The sequence below is a fragment of the Moschus berezovskii genome, chromosome 3, assembly GCF_049115385.1.
Source record: "Moschus berezovskii isolate FMDL1 chromosome 3, NW_MosBer_1.0, whole genome shotgun sequence".
Taxonomy (NCBI): domain Eukaryota; kingdom Metazoa; phylum Chordata; class Mammalia; order Artiodactyla; family Moschidae; genus Moschus; species Moschus berezovskii.
Genome location: NC_142462.1, coordinates 121,031,181 through 121,053,296, shown reverse-complemented (window position 1 = coordinate 121,053,296; position 22,116 = coordinate 121,031,181). Strand labels below are relative to the sequence as shown.

Sequence of the window (22,116 nt, the reverse complement as noted above, 5' to 3'; positions counted from 1 at the left end):
CACCTCATGCGAAGAGTTGACTCATTGGAAAGGATTCTGATGCTGGGAGGGATTGGGGGCAGAAGGAGAAGGGGACGACAGAGGATGAGATGGCTGGATGGCATCACCGACTCGATGGATGTAAGTTTGAGTGAAGTCCGGGAGTTGGTGATGGACAGGGAGGTCTCGCGTGCTGTGATTCATGGGGTCACAAAGAGTCGGACACGACAGAGCAACTGAACTGAACTGAACTGAACTGAAGCACTATATCTGAAATCAGCTGGATAACCTGTGTGTCTCAGTTTCCTTATCTATAAAATGTGGATGAAACTTTCTATGAAACCTAAGAAATGTTAGTCCTTGTAAAAGCTTTAGAGCAGTGCATGGCACTTACAAAGTTCATGATAAAAGTTATGCATCCATACTGACATCAGTGTGTTTGTCTCCTTTAGTAGGTGAGGGTCTTGGGTTCTCTTGTCTTCACCTTGGGACTGCCAGGATCCACCCTAATGCCTCTGACACAGCAGGTGCTCAGTGAGAGGTGGCCTGGTGATGGGACCATGGTCAAGGTCAAGATGGGAGCATCTTGGCCAGAAAAGGGATGTAGGGAAGTCAAGTTGCTCCCTATGGGGAACTCTGGAAAAATAAATGGAAATGTCTATGGTTGTTAGTGAATATTTTCTAAAGCACGGCTCCTCGGCCATCTCAAAAATAACTGACAAAAAATAAGCAAACAAACAATAGAATCAAAAGCAATTTCTGGTTTGGAAATGGACCTGCTAGTTTCTGCGGCTTATCTCTCCTCTTTCCATCGGCCCCTTCAGATGTTCTAATTCTACCTTTCACTCATTCTCACTTCCCAGGGGCCTCACTCCTTCCACCGGTCCATTTCTTTCCCACATCTCTAACTTCTTTTTTCTTTACTGGATTCTCTTTAATACACACGGTATCCAAGTCCCTCCCCACAAGAACAATGAACAAAATCACCATCTCTTGATCTCTGGATCCACCTTCCCTCACCACAGACGCGGTCTCACATTTTGACAGCGACCTCTACATGTCAAAGTTGAAGAGCCCCTTATGTTCTTCCTTAAGTGATCTCTCAGTTCAGTGGCATCAAGCACTCTTTTGGTTCTTGAAATTTTTTCTATGTGTGACCCCTGGGATATCACCATCTTCCCACTTCCCTGCCAGGCTTCTACAAGCTTATTTTCTTCCTTCTATCTTTTAAGTGTGGTTTTCACCCTTGGACATCTGGATTTCTCTCTCTGCGCATTTGTTCTGGGCAATCTCATCCATGCTGAGGCACGCATACTTATTTCCTGATGATTCTCTAAGTGATGCTGCTGCTCACACTGCATGCTTGTAACTCAAGAGTGCTCTGCTGGGCTTCAGACTTGTGTATATGGCACCCTCTACGTGTGTCCACTTGGAGAGACATTCCTTGATCCTGTGGGCCCTTAAACTCAGAACATCCAAAGGCAGTTTTCATTTTGCCCTCCAATGCCATCATCCTTAGTAAAAGTTGTTCTACCCACCCAATCGTCCAAACCATCCCAACCAAATGTTGGCTTCATTCTAGAACCTTCCCTCCCACTTCACCCTCACAACGACTTTGTTAGAACCTGTGGAGTCTCTCTCCTAAGCAGCTCTCTCATCTAGGACCCTTCCTTGTCATCTTTCCCAGCTCCCATTCACTCTGCACCATCTTCACAGCAGTCCCTGCCGCTTCTTCTCTGGCTTTTCCATCTTTCCTTGGGTGAACACAAATCTGATCGCGTTATGGCCCTGCTCACCATAACTTTCAGGGTCAAGGCAAGCCAGCTCACACCTTCACGGACAGGTGTTCTCCTTTTAGTAACATTTTTCCTTTCCAGATCTTCCTTGTGCCCCCACCTTCCTCCCCTTCCTGCCTCCTACTCACCCATCAAACATCAAAATTTAATTAAAGCCTCACATTCCTTGGGAAGCCCCTGTCACTCCAGTTGGGTTTAAATGTCCCCTTGGTGCGCTCAGCCATCTCTCTCAATGGCTGTTCCGGGAGGTGGTGCGGTTTGGTGTTAACAGCAACAGACTTAGGACAGACAGAAAATGCTTGGGGTTAAGCACCAGCTCTGTCATAGCCCCTCTGTGTGACCTGACCAGGCAACTTACACCCCGTGCCTCAGTTTCCTCATTTGAAAAACAGATGCTAATGGTGGTGCTCCAGTGCAAAGGGTGGTTAGGGAAGTAAGTGAGATGCTGTCTGTAAAGTCCTTGGAAAAGTGCTGGAGACACCGAGTCCTAACAAAGCTGAGCTATTTTTATTGTTATCATAGCTGCTGATTGACTTGACTGCTTTCCAAAATAAAAAGAAAAATATTTGGAGGGAAAGACACCATTCTTTACTTAACGATGTTTGACCTAGCGTAGCATTTGGGACATGGTTGGGACTCAGTAAATACCTACCGATAGATTGAAAAAAATATAGACGGTAAAGAAGTGAAATACAGCTTTATATTCTTGCCTGTAGAGCATGCTAGTGAGTAACATCGTCGAACTTTACCATGTGGGCTTTCTTACTTGCACATTAAGATGCTGATGGTGTCTCATTAAGTTAGAGTAACTGACTCACTGTTTTGTTTTGTTTTTTAATTTTTGGCTGTGCTGAGTTTTCATTGCTGCACAGGCTTTTCTCTAGTTGGGGTGAGTGGGGGGCTACTCTCTAGTTGCAGGGTGCAGGCTTCTCACAGAGCTGGCTTCTCTTGTTGCAGAGTATGGGCTCCAGGGCTCAGGGGCTTCAGTAGTTGGAGCTCTTGGGCTCTAGAGCTCAGGCTCAATAGTTCTGGTGCCTGGGCTTGGCTGCCCCGAGACATGTGGGATCTTCCTGGATTGGGGATCAAACCTGAGTCTCCTGCATTGGCAGGCAGACTCTTTAATGCTGAGGCACCAGGGAAGCCCCTGACTCACTGTTCTTAGAGTCAAGAATTTTCCATTTCCAACAGAAGGACACAGTGTCATTAATTAATGGAAACGTTATTCCAGAAACCACTGTGTAGACATCAGCTGTGACAAAACTCCTTTGAAACACACGTAGAGAAGCAAAATCTGAATTCCTACCAGAAAGAGATTAGCAAGCCTAGCAAATTCAGGGGAAGAAAAGTAGAGACACTCTTTAAAAGTTTGACTTCTGGACTCATCAGGTTTACAGTGACTTACCAGTGGAAGGGAGAGAGGGGCTTGCAAGAATTCTCCACCTCTCCCATCACCCCACGTAACCTGCACAGAAGAGTCTGGAGAAACGTGACGCATGGGGCAGAAGCAAGCCTCAATCATGGCCACATTTCCTCCATGTTCTTTGTGGAAGCACAACTTCTTGTATATTTTGAAGAAGTTTTGCTCAAACAGATCAACCTGCCTTTCCCTCCCTGTTCCTCCCCAAAGTTCCTTTGAACCTGAATGGAGGTGCTATCCAAAGATGGACATTTGGTATCTCTAACATTTAGGGGACCTTATAAAAGGTGCTTCTACCGTCAGTAATTATTAGAAGGTCTAGAGAACTCCAAGGAGAGGTCAACCTCTAATCCGTGCCTTGAAAGTCTCACACTTCTTCACCAAAAGTAAACTAGATGACAGAAAAGAGCCACATGACAAAATTAGGCTATAATCCACTCTCTGTCATGGAGTTTTCATATCATGGAAAGACTGAGAAGACTTTGAGAACATCTGTAAAGGTTTCTCGTAATTAGAAATGACTGAAATTCTATTATGCAGATACTCTAGTAGAAATACCTGCTCTTTCTATACTTAATTTGTCTTATTTCCAACCCAGGACTGGGTTTACAAAACATGGGGGTATAAAGCAAGGACAGGGCAAACTCAGGTAATTTTATAGAAGCTCATAGAATTACTCAGATATGGGGTTGTCAATTTTCCTTTTGTGCCATGAGATAGTTCTAAAATACAACCCAACTTGGTGTAAGTCAGAAAATAGTCTATTCAATTAATTTCTAAGGAAAGTGGAAATCCCTTTTAATTAATTCCAGTCCATAATTCACGAAAATAAATGATTTCTATTTGTTTACTTTTTAACTCTAGGGCTAGAATATCCTCAGTCTTCCTTTCAACCAGATCTGGCTCATACTAGATTTGTAATGAGCATTCTCAGAAAGATGATAATTACAGTAACTACTAGACACTGAAATAAATGCTTCATGAGTAGCTATATTCTAGCATCAAAACCCCAGCAAATTACCATCCCCATTTTATAGATTTGGAAATTAGGATCCAAACAGATTAAACAATTTGCCTGAGGACCTGGATTTCAACCTGAGAATGAAAATTGCAAAGTCCATGTACTTCTGCCACATCACCATCCAGCATTCAACAGAAAGAATCCCGTAGGATTTCAGCAGAAACACAGTTGCCTGAGATTCTCCTTCTCAAAGACCATATTGCACAATTGTAACTATAAAAGGAGGAAAATATACCATCAGCTATTTCTGGAAAATATGTCTGGGATCATCCTCAGACCAGACCTAGTAACACAGGTGCTCAGACACAGAGCACAGGCCAGGAGGAATGACTCTGATGTTGGGAGGGTGCCGAGATTCCATGCAGGGACCTGGGGCACTGACCTGCTTCCCCTCCTGGTTCTCGCTGTTCCTGGGTCTGAACATCCAGGGGAACCCGGCAAATGTGCACCAGACCTGGAGGTTTGTGGACACAGATTCCTAAAGCTGCACCTCGGCCCTGTGGATAAAAGGTCCCCCGTATGATGAGACTTGCCCTGCTCAGATGCAGTGACTCCCGGCCCTCCACGGGTGGCATCCTGAAATCACACGACCTCTGAGGGTATTTGGGATCCACAGGGCTGAGCTGAGCCAGGTAGCCTCTGCCCTTGATGGGATTCTGGTAGTTTTTGCACCCTGGGTGAGATCACCCAGGACTCAAACCTTCAGAGGGTGGGTGGATGTGGAGCCTTCTCTGCAAAGCTGCAGACCCAGAGTTGCACAGCAACACCGTTCCGCTGTCCAGGTTGCTTCATCCACTCCCGCAGATGTTAATTCTGATCTTTCCTATTTTCGTGTGTGTTGTTACCCCTGTTCTCTTATTTCTTATTCCTGATCACTTTACCAGATACTCCCTCTACTCTTAACCCTGTCTCCTTAGAAAACAGAGACATTCTTCACACCAGTCAGAATGGACATTGTTGAAAGGTCCATGAGTAATACTTGCTAGAGAGAGCGTGGAGAAAAGGGAACCCTCCGACACTGTTGGTGGAAAGGTAAATTGGCATAGACACGATGGAGAACAACATGGGATATTGTTCCTTAATATTCCTTAAAAATATTTTCTTAAAAAATATTTTTCTAAAAATATGTTTATTTTTAGAAATACATATTTCTAAAAAATATTCCTTGAAAAACTAAAAATAGAACTACTACTTGATCCTGCAATCCCACTCCTGGGCATATAGCTCTAATTCGAAAAGTTGCGTGCATCCCAATATTCATAGCAGCACTATTTACAGTAGGCGAGATATGGATATAATTTAAATGTTCATCGACAGGGGCATGGATTAAGAAGATATGGTACATATATACAATAGAATACTACTCAGCCATAAAGAGAGTGGAATAATGCCATTTGCAGCAATGTGGATGGACTTGGAGATGATCATACTAAGTGAAGTAAGTAGAGAAAGACAAATATCACGCGATACCACTTACAGGTGGAATCTAAAAAAATCACACAAATGACCTTAGTTTACAAAACAGAAGTAGACTCACACATAGAAAATAAATTTAGGATTACCAAAGGGGATAGAGAAGGTGGAGGGGCAGAGACAAATCATGAGTTTGGGATTAACAGATACGCATTACCACATATAAAACAGATAAACAATGAGAACCTACTTTATTGTACTGGTAACTATACTCAGTACCTTGTAATAAATTACAGCGGAAAAGAATCTGAAAAGCTATGCATATATATCACCGAATCATTTTGCTGCCCACTTGAAACTAACATAACACTGTAAATTAACTAGATTTCAACAAAAACACACATTCTCCCCCCGTTATCGGGGCAATTTATCCTCTCGCGTCCTCCGAGAACAGCACTGTGGGAAGCTCTGTCTGTGACTATACCCTTTGAGCATCTGAGCGTGGGAACCCAGGTCTTTCTCAGAGATTGCATTCACCTTCTAGTGCCAGTTACATAATCGAGGTGAAGATCAGCTTGAAGTGACAAGAAGAGTTATTCAGGAGCTGACAAACAATGGATACTCACATTTCAGTTCGAGTTTGATGAAATCTGTGTTCCCCAGATTTTCAAGAAACACTCCCCGGGGGATTAACGTTTTGAAGTAGAAGGAGATGTCGGCACTGGTCTCCCCTTGGAAAGTGGAGAAGTGCAGGTAGGATGATGGGTTTGGGAAGGAGGCCGCATTCCAGTAATTCCCTGTGGAAGGAACAGAGGAAGAGGACAGGGTAATTTACACCTGACCATGGCACTGATGGAAAAGAGCCACTTCCTGAGCTTTAATACAGTCCCATTGACAGCAGCCCTTGTTTCAGCTCCTCCTGCTGAATAACACTGCACAAAATCCCCACAAACGTGTCTTCAACTTTCCAAAAACTACATGTGTGTCTGTATATAAAATATTTGACTAAGGATGGATAAATCCTTCCAAGAGATGTCCTCTCAGGAGTGTACGTCAGAGGAGGAGAAAATGGAGTGACGACCCTGGTTTCATGGTGCGTGGGTGTGGCTGTTTTGAACTCAGGTTTATGTTTTTTTTCATTTTTGGTGTGGACCGTTTTTAAAGCTTTTATTGAATTTGTTACAAAGTTGCTTGTGCTTTATGATTTGTTTTTTTTGGCCATGAGGCATGTGGGATCTTAGCTCGCTGACCAGGGATTAAACCCGCATCCCTGGCATTGGAAGGTAATGTGTTAACCACTGGACCACCAGGGAAGTCCCCAGGCTTATGTTTGATGCAAGAAGCATCTGGACTCGACTGAGAGGGACAGACTAGGAAGGGGCCTTTGGTATCCTGCTCCTGCTTCTCATCTGTCTTGGAATAAGCAATGCTTGCTTCCAGCCAGCAGCTGCTCCAACCCCAGGGCAGGTGCAGCAGAAATACAACCACGGGGAGTGCAGAAGCCTGGCTGAGCAAGGAGCTAGGGAAAAAGGTGGGATGACCTGGACAGTCATCTCTCCACCCCTCCTGCTCCAGGCCCCAGAGGAGAGTTGCTGTAAAGGGAGGGTCCCCTCCCCAGCCTCTTCCTCCCTGGGGACTCCCTGGGACACTCTGACCTGTGGCTGTTTTGTGGGGTGGGAATGCTGAGCTGAGCGCATTGAAGGGCTTACAATCAGCCTCTGTCCTTGAACTCATGGGGTAGACACAGTTGTACTCACCCCCTCTGCACTCATTGCCTGATAGTAGGCAGTGGCCCCAGGAGAAAGGCAGTTCATGGGACAAAATAAAAGCACTAAACTAGAGGACCAACATTCCATCAGAACAGGTGGACCAAGAATTTAATATGACATCAAGAGCAGTATGCCTGCGTGCTCAGTAACTCAGTCATGCCCTACTCTTTGCACCCCCATGGACTGTAGCCCACCAGGCTCCTCTGTCCATGGGATTTTTCAGACCCAGAATACTAGAGTGGGCTATCAGGCCCTCCTCCAGGAGATCTTCCCGACCCAGAGATTGAACCTGTACCTCCTGTGGCTCCTGTATTGCAGGTGGGTTCTTTACCACTGAGCCACCAGGGAAGAGCTGACTCCTGACTTTATCTCCAGGGGAGAAATTCCTTTAGGAAGCGCACATTTCTGAGTACATTTGACAGCACAGCTAAGGACTAAAATACATGAATATGCTTTAAAACAGTTACTAAAGATTTTACCTTTAGTATTAAACCTATGTTAAAGTCACCAGATGAGGCCCAAGATGGAGTCATTCTTGCTAACCCCCGGGTCAGCAAACCAGCACTTTAACTGAGCTTCTGTGCTCAGCTTGCCCAGAGAAGGAAGGTCCAGGCTACCCTGGCAGCACTGGCCTGCTCAGCTAAGGGTCCCTGATGCTCTAGGCCTTCCCTCTGCTGATGTAAGGGGTACAGCCCTGCTTCAGCCAATCAGCACACGTCCAGTGTAACTTCCTGTTCCTGTTCCCTTTGGTTCATAACACCTCTGTCTTGCACAGTTCTTCAGAGCTCCTTTCTCTCCACTAGACTGGAGGTCACCTGATTCATGAATCACTGAATAAAAGCCTACTAGATCAGTAAACTGCCTGTGGAAAATTTTAACATCTAAAATATGTATTTTTGGGACTTCCCTGGTGGTCCATGGAGAAGGAAGTGGCAACCCACTCCAGTATTCTTGCCTGGAGAATCCTGTGGACAGAGGAGCCTGGTGGGCTGCTGTCCATGGGGTTGCACAGCGCTGGACACGACTGAAACGACTTAGCAGCAGCAGCTGGTGGTTTAGCGGTTAAGAATCTGCCTGCCAATGCAGGGGACATGAGTTCAATCCCCTGTCCAGGAAGACCCCATATGCTGCAGAGCCACTAACCCCGTGTGCCACAACTACTGACCCCGTGCTCTAGACCCCATGAGCCACAAGAAAAGATACCACAGACAGAAGCCCACATATCACAACTAGAGAAAAGCCCTCGAGCAGCAACAGAGACCCAACACAGCCAAAAATAAATTTATAAGTAAATAAAAAATTTAAATACAACATATTGTTTTTAAAAATTGATTTTTGCCATATCTTTCCTTCAAAGAACACACTGAGTCAACTACACTCTGTTAGTTTCTGTCGACTATATTTTCCCCTTCCTTTTATACTAATAATGCATGTATGCAATAAGTTCAGCTGCTATTCTTAAACAGAATTAACTTTGTTGGTACTGCTATGCTTATGCCATTCAGTTCAGTTCAGTTCAGTCGCTCAGTCGTGTCCGACTCTCTGCGACCCCATGAACCACAGCACGCCAGGCCTCCCTGTCCATCACCAACTCCCGGAGTTCACCCAAACTCATGTCCATTGAGTCGGTGATGCCATCCAGCCATCTCATTCTCTGTCGTCTCCGTCTCCTCCTACCCCCAATCCCCCCTAGCATCAGACTCTTTTCCAGTGAGTCAACTCATCGCATGAGGTGGCCAGAGTATTGGAGTTTCAGCTTTAGCATCACTCCTTCCAATGAACACCCAGGATTGATCTTATTTAGAATGGACTGGTTGGATTTCCTTGCAGTCCAAGGGACTCTCAAGCGTCTTCTTCAACACCACAGTTCAAAAGCATCAATTCTTCGGCGATCAGCTTTCTTCACAGTCCAACTCTCACATCTATACATGACCATGGGAAAAACCACAGCCTTGACTAGATGGACCTTGGTTGGCAAAAGTAATGTCTCTGCTTTTTAATATGCTATCTAGGCTGGTCATAACTTTCCTTCCAAGGAGTAAGCGTCTTTTAATTTCATGGCTGCAGCATCTGCAGTGATTTTGGAGCCCAAAAAATAAAGTCTGACACTGTTTCCACTGTTTTTCCATCTATTTCCCATGAAGTGATGGGACCAGATGCCATGATCGTTTTTTGAATGTTGAGCTTCAAGCCAACCTTTTCACTCTCCTCTTTCACTTTCATCAAGAGGCCTTTGAGTTCCTCTTCACTTTCTGCCATAAGGGTGGTGTCATCTGCATATCTGAGGTGACTGATATTTCTCCCGGCAATCTTGATTCCAGCTGGTGCTTCTTCCAGCCCAGCGTTCCTCACGATGTACTCTGCATATAAGTTAAATAAGCAGGGTGACAATATACAACCTTGACGTACTCCTTTCCCTGTTGGAACCAGTCTGTTGTTCCATGTCCAGTTCTAACTGTTGCTTCCTGACCTGCATACAGGTTTCTCAAGAGGCAGGTCAGGTGGTCTGGTATTCCCATCTCTTTCAGAATTTTCCACAATTTATTGTGATCCACACAGTCAATATGCCATAAGTTCAAATTAAGTATATAATGTTGGTATATTATGAGATAATAAAGTATCCTCATTATGCAGGTCAGGAAGCAATGGTCAGAACTGTGCATGGAACAACAGACTGGTTCCAAATAGGAAAAGGAGTACGTCAAGGCTGTATATTGTCACCTTGCTTATTTAACTTATATGCAGAGTACATCATGAGGAATGCTGGGCTGGAAGAAGCACAAGCTGGAATCAAGATTGCTGGGAGAAATATCAATCACCTCAGATATGCAGATGACACTATCAATCACCTCAGATATGCAGATGACACTACCCTTATGGCAGAAAGTGAAGAGGAACTCAAAAGCCTCTTGATGAAAGTGAAAGAGGAGAGTGAAAAGGTTGGCTTGAAGCTCAACATTCAGAAAACAAAGATCATGGCATCTGGTCCCATCACTTCATGGGAAATAGATGGAAAAACAGTGGAAACAGTGTCAGACTTTATTTTTTTGGGCTCCAAAATCACTGCAGATGCTGATTGCAGCCATGAAATTAAAAGACGCTTACTCCTTGGAAGGAAAGTTATGACCAACCTTGATAGTACATTAAAAAGCAGAGACATTACTTTGCCAACCAAGGTCCGTCTAGTCAAGGCTATGGTTTTTCCCGTGGTCATGTATGGATGTGGGAGTTGGACTGTGAAGAAAGCTGATCGCTGAAGAATTGATGCTTTTGAACTGTGGTGTTGGAGAAGATGCTTGAGAGTCCCTTGTACTGCAAGGAGATCCAACCAGTCCATTCTAAAGGAGATCAATCCTGGGTGTTCATTGGAAGGACTGATGCTAAGGCTGAAACTGCAATACTTTGGCCACCTCATGCGAAGTGTTGACTCACTGGAAAAGACTCTGATGCTGGGAAAGGTTGGGGGCGGGAGGAGAAGGGGACGACAGAAAATGAGATGGCTGGATGGCATCACGGACTCTGTGGACATGAGTTTGAGTGAACTCCGGGAGTTGGTGATGGACAGGGAGCCCTGGTATGCTGTGATTCATGGGGTCGCAGAGAGTCGGATATGACTGAGCTACTGAACTGAACTGAACTGAACTTTGTTCTTAGGACATCTCGTATACAGTGCTGTCTAGATAAGTGAATGGCAATGTATAAACAATATCACTGACTCAGTGGACATGAATTTGGCCAAACTCCAATAGTGGGTGACAGGGAACCCTGGAGTGCTGCAATCCATGGGGTCACAAAGAGTTGGACATGACTGAGCAACTGAACAAGTCAGGGCAAAACATGTTTGTAAATATCTCCATTAAGGTAAAAACAGTGGTGGTGGAGAGTCCACTGCTGAAAGTGTACCAAAAGTCTTAGTGTAGTTTTAAGCTCTTTTTTTTTTAACTGCAATATCATTGCTTTCAGTAGGAGAAAAACAGATGGGTTTCCTTTCGGGAAGAAGAATATGATACAACGTTGGTTAGACAAATACCCAAAAAGAAAGAATCTTAACTACTGTTTAAGTTGCTACCATCTGAGCACTGAGCCCTCTTTCCCATTCAAGATCTGCCTTCAAGTCTGGAGAGAGGAGTTTAGGCTCACCTCTCCCAGCTAGCTGAAAATGAAGATCTCTCAAGATAAAAGCTAAAGTTGCAACCCTCTCATCATTCAGAGTTCTAGGCCGGAATGAAGAGCGCCCAGGGCCAGCAGTGTTCAGCCTGCCTAATGGGTGAGAGCCTCTTAACAACCTAGGAGCCGCCAAGGGTCAGTCTCCAGGCATGTGTCAAACTGATAGCCAAGCAATTCTGTCTCTTTAGGCTGAATCCCCAGGACAGAGAGGTAACTGACATTTTCAAGTTTTCCTCCAATCAAATACATTCTTATTTTCTGATGTAGTGCTGTATTAACAGAAGGGCTGCTGTTTAAAATGATTCTAGAAAAGTAAAATATGTCAGTATTTATTTGAGGTCCAGCACTGGTTATTCAGACAGAAATATCTCCAGAGAGAAGGACAGTTCGATCTGTTAATTCTCATTTGCAGAAATATCCCGACAGACCACAGTTCCATTTGCTCTCATTCTGTGCTCACTAAGCAACTTTGAATTAATTTGGTCTCTGGAATGCATACATTCACAGGGAAAGTATGCCTTGTACAAATGGCGGTTACTAGTCATTCTTCCAGAAAGGTCTGGCTGATCACATGACGTCTTTGGAGTCTTTGCTGGTCTGTCCCTCATTTCTGGATGAATTGACTAAATCCAGATTCTTTTTAAAAAAAACTTTTTATTTTGTATTGAAGTACAGCCAGTAAACAATGTGGTTGTCGTTTCGGGTGAGCAGCAAAGGGACTGAGCCATACATACACATGTATCCATTCTCCCCCAAACCCCTTCCCATGCAGGCCGCCACATGACATTGAGCAGAGTTCCCTGTGCTACACTGTAGGTCCTTGTTGGTTATCCATTTTAAATATAGCAGCATGTACATGACCTTCCCAAACTCCCTAACTGTCCCTCCCCCCGCCCCTCCTCCCCAGCAACCATAAGATCATTATATGAGTCTGTGGATCTGTTTCTGTTTTGTAAATAAGCTCATTTTGATCATGTCTTTTTAGATTCTTCATGTAAGGGAAGTCATACGCAAAGCCCTCATGGGACAAAAATCTACTTTATAGTCACATGAGTGTTAAAGATATCAAATAAATATAAATAAAAGCAAATGCTGCTTTAGCACCTATTATAACTGGACACAGCTCCCACTGGCAAACCATAATTTTCCTTCAGTTCAGTTCAGTTCATTTCAGTCACTCAGTCATGTCCGACTCTTTGCGACCCCATGAATCACAGCACACCAGGCCTCCCTGTCCATCACCAACTCCCGGAGTTCACCCAAAACCACCTCCATCGAGTCGGTGATGCTATCCAGCCATCTCATTCTCTGTCGTCCCCTTCTCCTCCTGCCCCCAATCCCTCCCAGCATCAGAGTCTTTTCCAGTGAGTCAACTCGTCGCATGAGGTGGCCAAAGTATTGGAGCTTCAGCTTTAGCATCAGTCCTTCCAATGAACACCCAGGATTGATCTCCTTTAGAATGAACTGGTTGGATCTCCTTGCAGTCCAAGGGACTCTCAAGAGTCTTCTCCAACACCACAGTTCAAAAGCTTAAATTCTTCAGCGATCAGCTTTCTTCACAGTCCAACTCTCACATCCATACATGACCACTGGAAAAACCATAGCCTTGACTAGACAGACCTTGGTTGGCAAATTAATGTCTCTGCTTTTTAATATGCTATCTAGGTTGGTCATAACTTTCCTTCCAAGGAGTAAGCGTCTTTTAATTTCATGGCTGCAATCAGCATCCTCAGTGATTTTGGAGCCCAAAAAAATATCCGTGACTTAATTCCTATTATTTCCCAGAGACCTCACTGAATGATGTCACACATTTGAAAGACTGATGGGCTTACACCTTAAGGTTGTTGAAATGGCTGCAATCTGCTTCTCTGTCTGATTTCCCTCATTCTTCCTTCAGAAAATCTCTAGGTCCATCCATGTTGCTGCAAATGGCATTATTCCATTATTTCTGATGGCTGAGTAACATTCCATTGTGTATGTATGCACAACATCTTCTTTCTTCAGTCCTCTGTTGATGTCTAAGTGCAGATCCTTGATCAGTAACAGTGAGGATTCTACCCTGGACCTGACTGGTGGTGCCAGGTGAGGTGTCTACTCCAGGGAGGTGCTGAAGGATACAGCCATTGAGGCACAAGCAGAGGAGATCAGAAAGTCTTTTTAGAAATTTTTTAAAACCCTCATTCTTTAAAATATTTATTTTAGTTATACTTGATAATGTACATAATATAGGAGTTTAGTAGAACATGGAGAAGACTCTTGAGAGTCCCTTGGACTGCAAGGAGATCAAACCAGTCAATCCTAAAGGAAACCAGTCCTGAATATCCATTGAAAGGACTGTTGCTGAAGCTGAAGCTCCAATACTTTGGCCACCTGATGCAAAGAACTGACTCGTTGGAAAAGACTCTGATGCTGGGAAAGATTGAGGGCAGGAGGAGAAGGAGACGACAGAGTATAAGATGTTTGAATGGCATCACCAACTCGACGGACTTGAGGTTGAGCAAACTCCGGGAGTTGGTAATGGACAGGGAAGCCTGGCGTGCTGTGGTTCATGGGGTCACAAAGAGTTGGACATGACTGAAAGAGGAGAGTAAAAAAGTTGGCTTAAAGCTCAACATTCAGAAAACTAAGATAATGGCATTTTGTCCCATCACTTCATGGGAAATAGAGAACAGCGGAAACAGTGTCAGACTTTGTTTTTTTGGGCTCCAAAATCACTGCGGATGATGATTGCAGCCATGAAATTAAAAGACACTTACTCCTTGGAAGGAAAGTTATGACCAACCTAGATAGCATATTAAAAAGCAGAGACATTACTTTGCCAACCAAGGTCCGTCTAGTCAAGGGTATGGTTTTTCCAGTGGTCATGTATGGATGTGAGAGTTGGACTGTGAAGAAAGCTGATTGCTGAAGAATTGATGCTTTTGAACTGTGGTGTTGGAGAAGACTCTTGAGAGTCCCTTGTACTGCAAGGAGATCCAACCAGTCCATTCTAAAGGAGATCAGTCCTGCGTGTTCATTGGAAGGACTCATGCTAAAGCTGAAGCTCCAATACTTTGGCCACCTCATGCGACTAGTTGACTCACTGGAAAAGAGTCTGATGCTGGGAGGGATTGGGGGCAGGAGGAGAAGGGGACGACAGAGGATGAGATGGCTGGATGGCGTCACCGACTCTGTGGACATGAGTCTGAGTGAACTCTGGGAGTTGGTGATGGACGGGGAGGCCTGGCGTGCTGTGATTCATGGGGTCGCAAAGAGTCGGACACGACTGAGCGACTGAACTGAATAGTGGAACATGGATAGAACCCAGGAGTCAGCTTTTTGGGATGTGAGGTTAAAGGCTTCAGTGAGCAGGGGCATAATAAGAAAGTTTGGGTGCCACTACTCCAGATCCTGATGAACGTCTGTGAGACTGTTCTCATGAGTTGTTGCCCAATTTCAGGATTTCTGGTTAAAACGAAATAACATGAACGCTTTTTCTTGTGCTCCTTGCACGCTCTGACGCATGGAGATTACAGCATTATCACTGCTGGCTTCTATTGCTCCCAGCTGACCGTGAGCTCCTTGAAAGCTAGGAGAAAGCCATTTCATCTCTGTAACCTTTGGCTCCACAGCATATTAAGTACTCAATAAATAATTATTAAATCAATGGGTATGTGAAACAATTGGATAAGTTATATCCAATTCCACTCTATATACAAAGCCCTCATGGGACAAAAATCTACTTTATAGTAACATGAGTATTAAAGATACCAAATAAATATAAATAAAAGTGAATGCTGCTTTAGCACCTATTAAAACTGGACACAGCTCCCACTGGCGAACCATAATTTCGCTTATCCATGACTTAATTCCTATTATTTCCCAGAGACCTCACTGAACGATGCCGCACATTTGCAAGACTGATGACGCTTATGCCCTTAAGGCTGTTGAAATGGCTGCAATCTGTACTTGTTCTCAAGGTCAGAGCTGCAAGGGTGAAGTGGTACTGGCTGAGAACACCAAGCTGGGAACGAGGTTTGCTGGATGGCAGGCGTGTTCCCTGCCAGACGGTGGGCCGGCCGGCGTGGCCAGGCAGAGCGGGCAAGGATGGAGACTGAGTGGGTAAGTGTGAACAGAAGGTCTGAGATGGAAGAGGCTGGTTGGGCCACAGGAACAGAATAAAGAGGCCGTGGACAGGGGTGAGGGATCCAACCCAGGGCAGAGGCAACAGTCAGCAGCAAAGGCTGAGCAAAACCACTGGGGTGAGGTTGAGGGTTCTGCCAGCTTGGAAACCAGCTGACCACGTGAGAAGCTTTTAAAATACCTTCTGGGCAAGGCCAGGGCTCATCTCAGGTGGGAGGAAGAACTGGGGAGGTACCTCCAGACGGTGCAGGGGTGTAGGTCTCTTCAAATCTCAGTCAATCACTGCTAGAAAATGCATTTAGCCAAATTCTTTAACAGGCAATTACTTTAATCTCATCAGTGATTATTTAGCATGGGATTCTGCCTTCAAGATGTCTAAGGATATTTTTTTCTTGATGGGCATCCATTAATTGTAAGCCTAATTACTGCACGGAGATCCAACCAGTCCATCCTAAAGGAGATCAGTCCTGAATATTCACTGGACGGACTGATGCTAAAGCTGAAACTCCAATACTTTGGCCACCTCATGCGACGAGTTGACTCACTGGAAAAGACTCTGATGCTGGGAAAGGTTGGGGGAGGGAGGAGAAGGGGACGACAGAGAATGAGATGGCATCACCGACTCAATGGACGTGAGTTTGGGTGAACTCCGGGAGTTGGTGATGGACAGGGAGGCCTGGCGTGCTGTGATTCATGGGGTCGCAAAGAGTCGGACACGACTGAGCGACTGAACTGAACTGAATTTCAATTTCTAACAAAATATTACACATACATGGTTTTAAAAGCCAAGTGGTGCTAGAAGGAATATAGCAAAATGTCATTCCCTGTTCCATACCCCCTCCCCACCAAACCCAATTTCTTAGTGATAACTCTTCTTGTATCCCAGAATTTCTAAAATAGACTTGTTAGCTATTTATTAATTTATGCATTTTAAATAGTCTCTACTGACTTTCCTGAATGCGAGATGAGAACTGAGCATTTTTACAAGCCTAACCCCCTGTTCTTCCCAAATAGCAAGATCATAGGTTTCAGGTGTACTGAAATACAATATTTATATCTTTAGGACTTTTTGTTGTTGTTCAGTTACTATGTCTGACTCTTTGCAACCCCATGGAATGCAGCACGCCAGGCTCCTCTGTCTGCCACTGTCTCCTGGAGTTTACTCAAGTTTTTGTCCATTGAGTTGGTGATGCTATCTAACCATCTTATCTTCTGCTGGCCCTTTCTTCTCCTTCCTTCAATCTTTTCCAGCATTAGGGTCTTTTCTAATAACTTGGCTCTTTGTATCAGGTGGCCAAAGTATCTGAGATTCAGCTTCAGCATCAGTCCTTCCAATGAATATTCAGGATTGATTTCCTTTAGGATTGACTGGTTTGATCTCCTTGAAGTCCAAGGGACTAATCTTCTCCAGCACAATTCAAAAGCATTGATTCTTTGGCACTCAGCCTTCTTGATGGTCCAGTTCTCACATCCGTATATGACTACTGGGAAAACCATAGCTTTAACTACATAGACCTTTGCTGGCAAAGTGAAAAAAACTATGAGAAACCAAGACAGCATATTGAAAAGCAGAGACATTGTCATAGCTTTCCTTCAAAGGAGCAGGCATGTTTTAATTCCAGGGCTGCAGTCACCATCCACAGTGATCTGGGAGTCCAAGAAAATAAACTCTGTCACAGCCTCTACTTCTGCCCCTTCTTCAGGGCTATGCAAGTATTATTCACTAATGAGATAAGAAGTGAACTCTAATTATATTTTCTTGTTTTGTATAATTTTTTGTTTCCCTAGAGTTAAGTTACTTTTTTATCATTTGCCTACTTTTGTTTGTATCTGTCATGAATTCTTCACAAATCCTCCAACACACTTGAAAAACTCTTCTAAAAATTTTCTGCCATTTGACACCTCAGGCTGTCCATCAGTCACCTTTTTGTCCCCTGAGGGCATTGCCTGACAGCGCCCCATCCGTCTGCCACCATCCATGCTGGTTCTTCTCAGGGCAGTTGCCCAGCTGCTGGCCAGGGGCCTCCTTCTTGCCCTTCCTTTTGTCCATCGTTCACATTACGTCCCTTAGTTCCCGGGCCTCTCTGAGTTTGGATGTTCCCTCTTTCTGGATCTACACCCTCATTTTCATGGGGCACATACTCAAGTAACTCCTGGAGAAAGGGATGTATGAGGTCAGCTTCCTAAACCCCTGCTCCTCTGAAGAGTCATTATTCAGCTTTCACATGTAATTGAGACACTCCCGAAAATTATTTCCGTGGGAAATTTTAAAGGCATTTCTCCACTGTCTTCAGGCACTTGGGGTTGTCATTGAGAAAACGAAAGCTTTCGGATCACTGCATCATGCATGTCACTGATGGGGTTCCCCATGTGCTACCCCACATATGACACCTTGGGAGACTATTTCCAGCTGAAGGGATGTGAGGCAAGGCAGGTGCAGGGGACTTCCTGGGCTTCCTCTGAAGCAGGCCAGGAGAATCTTGTGTGAGGTGCCCTGCTTCCCGGAGGAAAGGAATCTGCCTGCAATGCAGGAGACACAGGTTCGATCCCTGAATCGAGAAGATCCCCTGGAGAAGGAATTGGCAGCCCACTCCAGTATTCTTGCCTGGAGAATCCCACGGATAGAGTAGCCTGGAGGGCTACAGTCCACGGGGTCGCAAAGAGTCAGCCACGACTGAGCAACCAAACTACCACCACCACCCACCATCTCCAAAGACAGAGGGCTGAGGGGCAGCAGGGGAGCAGGCCTTGCAGGGTTGACTCCACTCAGCTCACAGTGTCATCCCGTCTTTTCTTGACTTCCTACCCTTCATCAAACCAAGCATCAAAACCCTGAAATTTAAGCATTTCTTCAGGTCTTCATTTCATCATGAAGGTTCCCGTGTCATGTAAAAACCCTTGTTAAATAAACTTGTATGCTTTCTTTCTGTTAATGAAACTCAGCCAAGACCCCTAGAGAAACTGATCTCCAGAGTTATTCATATCTTTTTTCTTTCTGGAAACTTACAGGGTATTTCCTTTAACTGCCTTAATTGAACATTCATATAGGGACTCCCTGGCAGTCCAGTGGTTGAGACTTCACTTTTCAAAGCAGGGGGGTGAGGGTTCCATCTCTGGTTGGGACGCTGAGATCCTATGGCCAAAAATCCAAAGCATAAAAGAGAAGCAATATTGTAAAAAATTCAATAGAGACTTTAAAAATGGTCCACATGAAAAAAATATTAAAAAAAAAAAAAGGAAAAAAAAAGTTCATACAATGACCTTGATGTATATCTTTCCCACATCAGGTCTGGACTTTGATAGTTTCTCTGAGCCCTCTTTCTTAAACACCTGTTAGTTTTATATTTATCTCTTTCTCTTGATCCTTTGCATTCCTAATTTTGATCTTTTTTCTTTGGGTTGACTTCCTTGGAAGTTCCTTCAGCTTTGTTTCCGACACTGCTATTGTCCTTTTGTTTCAGCAATCACATTTTACATTTCTCAGTGTTACTCCTTGTCTTCTGAGGGTCCTCATTTTTGGAGCGCGCTGTTGTCGGTTTTGTTCAGTTTTGGGTGCAATATCTCTTATCTGTCCGAGAACACTGATTCAATCGTTAAAGCTTCCTTCTGTCCTTGGCGTTGTCTCGGTCTCTCTCTGCTCCGCTGTTAGCCTGGGCTCCTTTCTCCCATCGCCTTCAGCGCTTGGCGAGCCTTCCTAGCCCCTCACTGAACAGTGATGTTCTAGAGGCCGCCTGGTGCTCCGTGAGTGTGTGTCTAGGAGCGATGGTCTGCTGAGCAGTCGGTCGCACCACAATAAGGATTAGTTCCCCATCTTATCGAAGGGACCCCAAGCGTCAGTAACTGTGGCTTTTATTTTTTGACTACAGATCATTCGATTTCTTGAGAGAAGGATCCTGCAGTTTCATGAGGCTAATATGTGTGGTGGTCAGCGTCCTGGGGGCTGAGCAGGTTCACATTTACATAGATTTTTATTCTGTTTTAATGAAGGAGTGTCACCTCCACCCTCTTTGGTGCCTTATGTCTGGAGTGTAACCTCTCACCTCCCTCTGGGGTAGAATAGGATAGTCACCTGGGGGGTGGGAGGAGGTGAAGTGGGTTATAGCTGGCGTCTACACGGCTGATGTCTACAGTTCAGTTGCTCAGTTGTGTCTGACTCTTCACGAACCCTGTGGACTGCAGCACACCAGGCTGATGTCTACACAGACTTTTAACCGATCCTGTTCTGAGCCTCTCCTCCCCCAGCCTTCTGATGACTCCAACTCCTGAACCTTGTGGAGTTTCTCAGCTTTCATCTGCCCATCAATAGTCTGGACTTACAGACGTTCCTGTACTGTCAGTAAGGAAGAGACTGAGCATGTGATACCCTGAGGTTCCCTCCGGATGGTGGTGAGGAGGGGCGGGTTATACAGGGGACACAGCAGGTGAACTCAGGGGCTGCACTGGCCTGCCTGTCACCTGGTGACATGCACTGGTCCACGTGCAGAATCCAGAATCAGACAATCCGGCTTCATCATCCCTGCCCACTGGGGTGACTCTGGACAGTTGTCTTATCTTCCTAAATCCCAATGTCCTCATTTGTACAATGGAATAACACTGGAATCTTTTAAAGATTGCTGGAATCCCAGGAGATTATTCAGGGGCTGAGCATAAAATAACTGTTCAACACATGGGGTTATTCCACCACCAAACAGGGGGCTTCAGTGTCACATTCACTCACTGTCCAGGACCTGGCCAAGGAGCTAGGAGGCTGGGAGAGGACCTCCTTCCTTAAATGTGTGACCCGACCACCCTGAGCTTCTCCTGAGCCCCCTTCTCTGAGGGGGGCAGGCAGCAGACTTCCCAGGAGACAGAGCGCTCACCCCCAGCCCCAGCCTCTCCAGTCACGGGCACGTCCCTGACCCGCGGCCAGCTGCCTTTTGTGCTGTTTTCCTCACTTCTCTGCCCCCCATTCACTGGAATTCAAAGCTGTGCACACCCTCTCCTTTTGCCTCATTACTGACTTTAGGAAACATCCATTCAGACACGCAAATGAGAACTCTCCTTTAGCCCTGACACTGTGACGTAGGGGTTTGCAATGAAGCCATCATATAGAAAGTCTGATGAAAGGAGTGACTGAGCAAAAAGTCGGACGCGACTGAGTGACTGAAAAATGGCAACAAGAAAGCAGAATCACCCAAACACTACACACAGGTTCGTGTGAGCGAAGGTTGCCCAAGGCAGGCAGCGAGCAGGGGCCCGGAGGAGAAGCCGCGGGCTCACCTTGATGCGTCCGCTCCTGCTGTCCTCCCTTCCTCCTCAGAGGGGCCATAGGGAGCCAGAAAAAGGCGGTGAGGCAGCAACCAGAAGAGCTGGCCCTGAGCTGACGTGAAGGAGACTGTGCGTGGCCCCCCAGCTGTGGGGTGTGTGGCCACCGGAGTGGCCTGGGTGCCAGTGGACACGTCCACTCCCTCCCAGACTCAGCAGTTTTCTCAGAGCCCCCTCAGTCCCCTGCACTGGGACCACACTGGGAAGCATATCCATAGCTTCTGGTTAAAGTGGAAGGTGATGTCCAACCTAAGTACTAGCTCTGAGGGGACTAATTACTCCGAAAATTTTTAGTGACCCAGAGGTTAGAAAATTGGAACATTCTTTGAGTTATGTAATGAGGCCTCTATTGTTTACTACGGCTGGGTGCTATTTACAACAATAAACCAGATGGCTTCATTTGCATGCAGATTTGAGTCTATTTGTAGAGGTGTTCTTATGGGTAGAAAAAAAATTACTTCCTTAATTAAACCATTTTGTGCATTCAGGAGAGGTAAGCGTAGCTTTGTTCTGCTAACAGCCTCATTTTATGGGGTGAGCTCAACCCAGAACCAAAGGCTGCAAGTTAAGACCTGCCTGGAGCCATCCATTCCCTCTGCAGTGTTTCAACCTCTCCAGCACGCAGTTTCCATGGCTACAACCCAAATGGGTGATATTATGACCTCAGGAGAGGAGTCAATAATATAAACTTTTCACCCTGTGTCTCTTTGTGACTTGGTTCCTTTGGGCAAGAATGGGGATGGGGTCCCACCGAGAAAAAGAATATGACACTGATCAGAAAGAGATATTCAGAAAATGGTTCTATTTACCATTGTATCAAAAAGAATAAAATACCTAGGAATAAACCTACCTAAGGAAGCAAAAGGCCTGTATTCTGAAAACTGTAAGATGCTGATGAAATAAATTGAAGATGACACAAACTGATGGACAGATACACCATGTTCTTGAATTGGAAGAATCAATTATTATGAAAATGGCCATATTGACCAAGGCAATCTATAGATTCAAAGCAATTCCTATCAAATTACCAAAGCATTTATCACAGAACTGGAACAAAAACTTTAAAAATTTGTACGGAAACACAAACGATCTTGAATAGCCAAAACAATCTTGAGAGCAAGGGATGGA

The 22,116-nt window shown here is 45.1% G+C and overlaps 1 protein-coding gene across 1 annotated transcript in view; it reads right to left on the bottom strand.

The window, feature by feature from the left end:
* The window catches only part of CNTNAP2 (contactin associated protein 2), a 1,655,962-nt gene that overhangs the window by 284,745 nt on the left and 1,349,101 nt on the right, over nt 1-22,116 (bottom strand). The window contains exon 16 of the mRNA XM_055420199.2: nt 6,253-6,423. Coding sequence (XP_055276174.2) covers nt 6,253-6,423 — 171 coding nt within the window. The remainder of the gene's footprint in view (nt 1-6,252; nt 6,424-22,116) is intronic.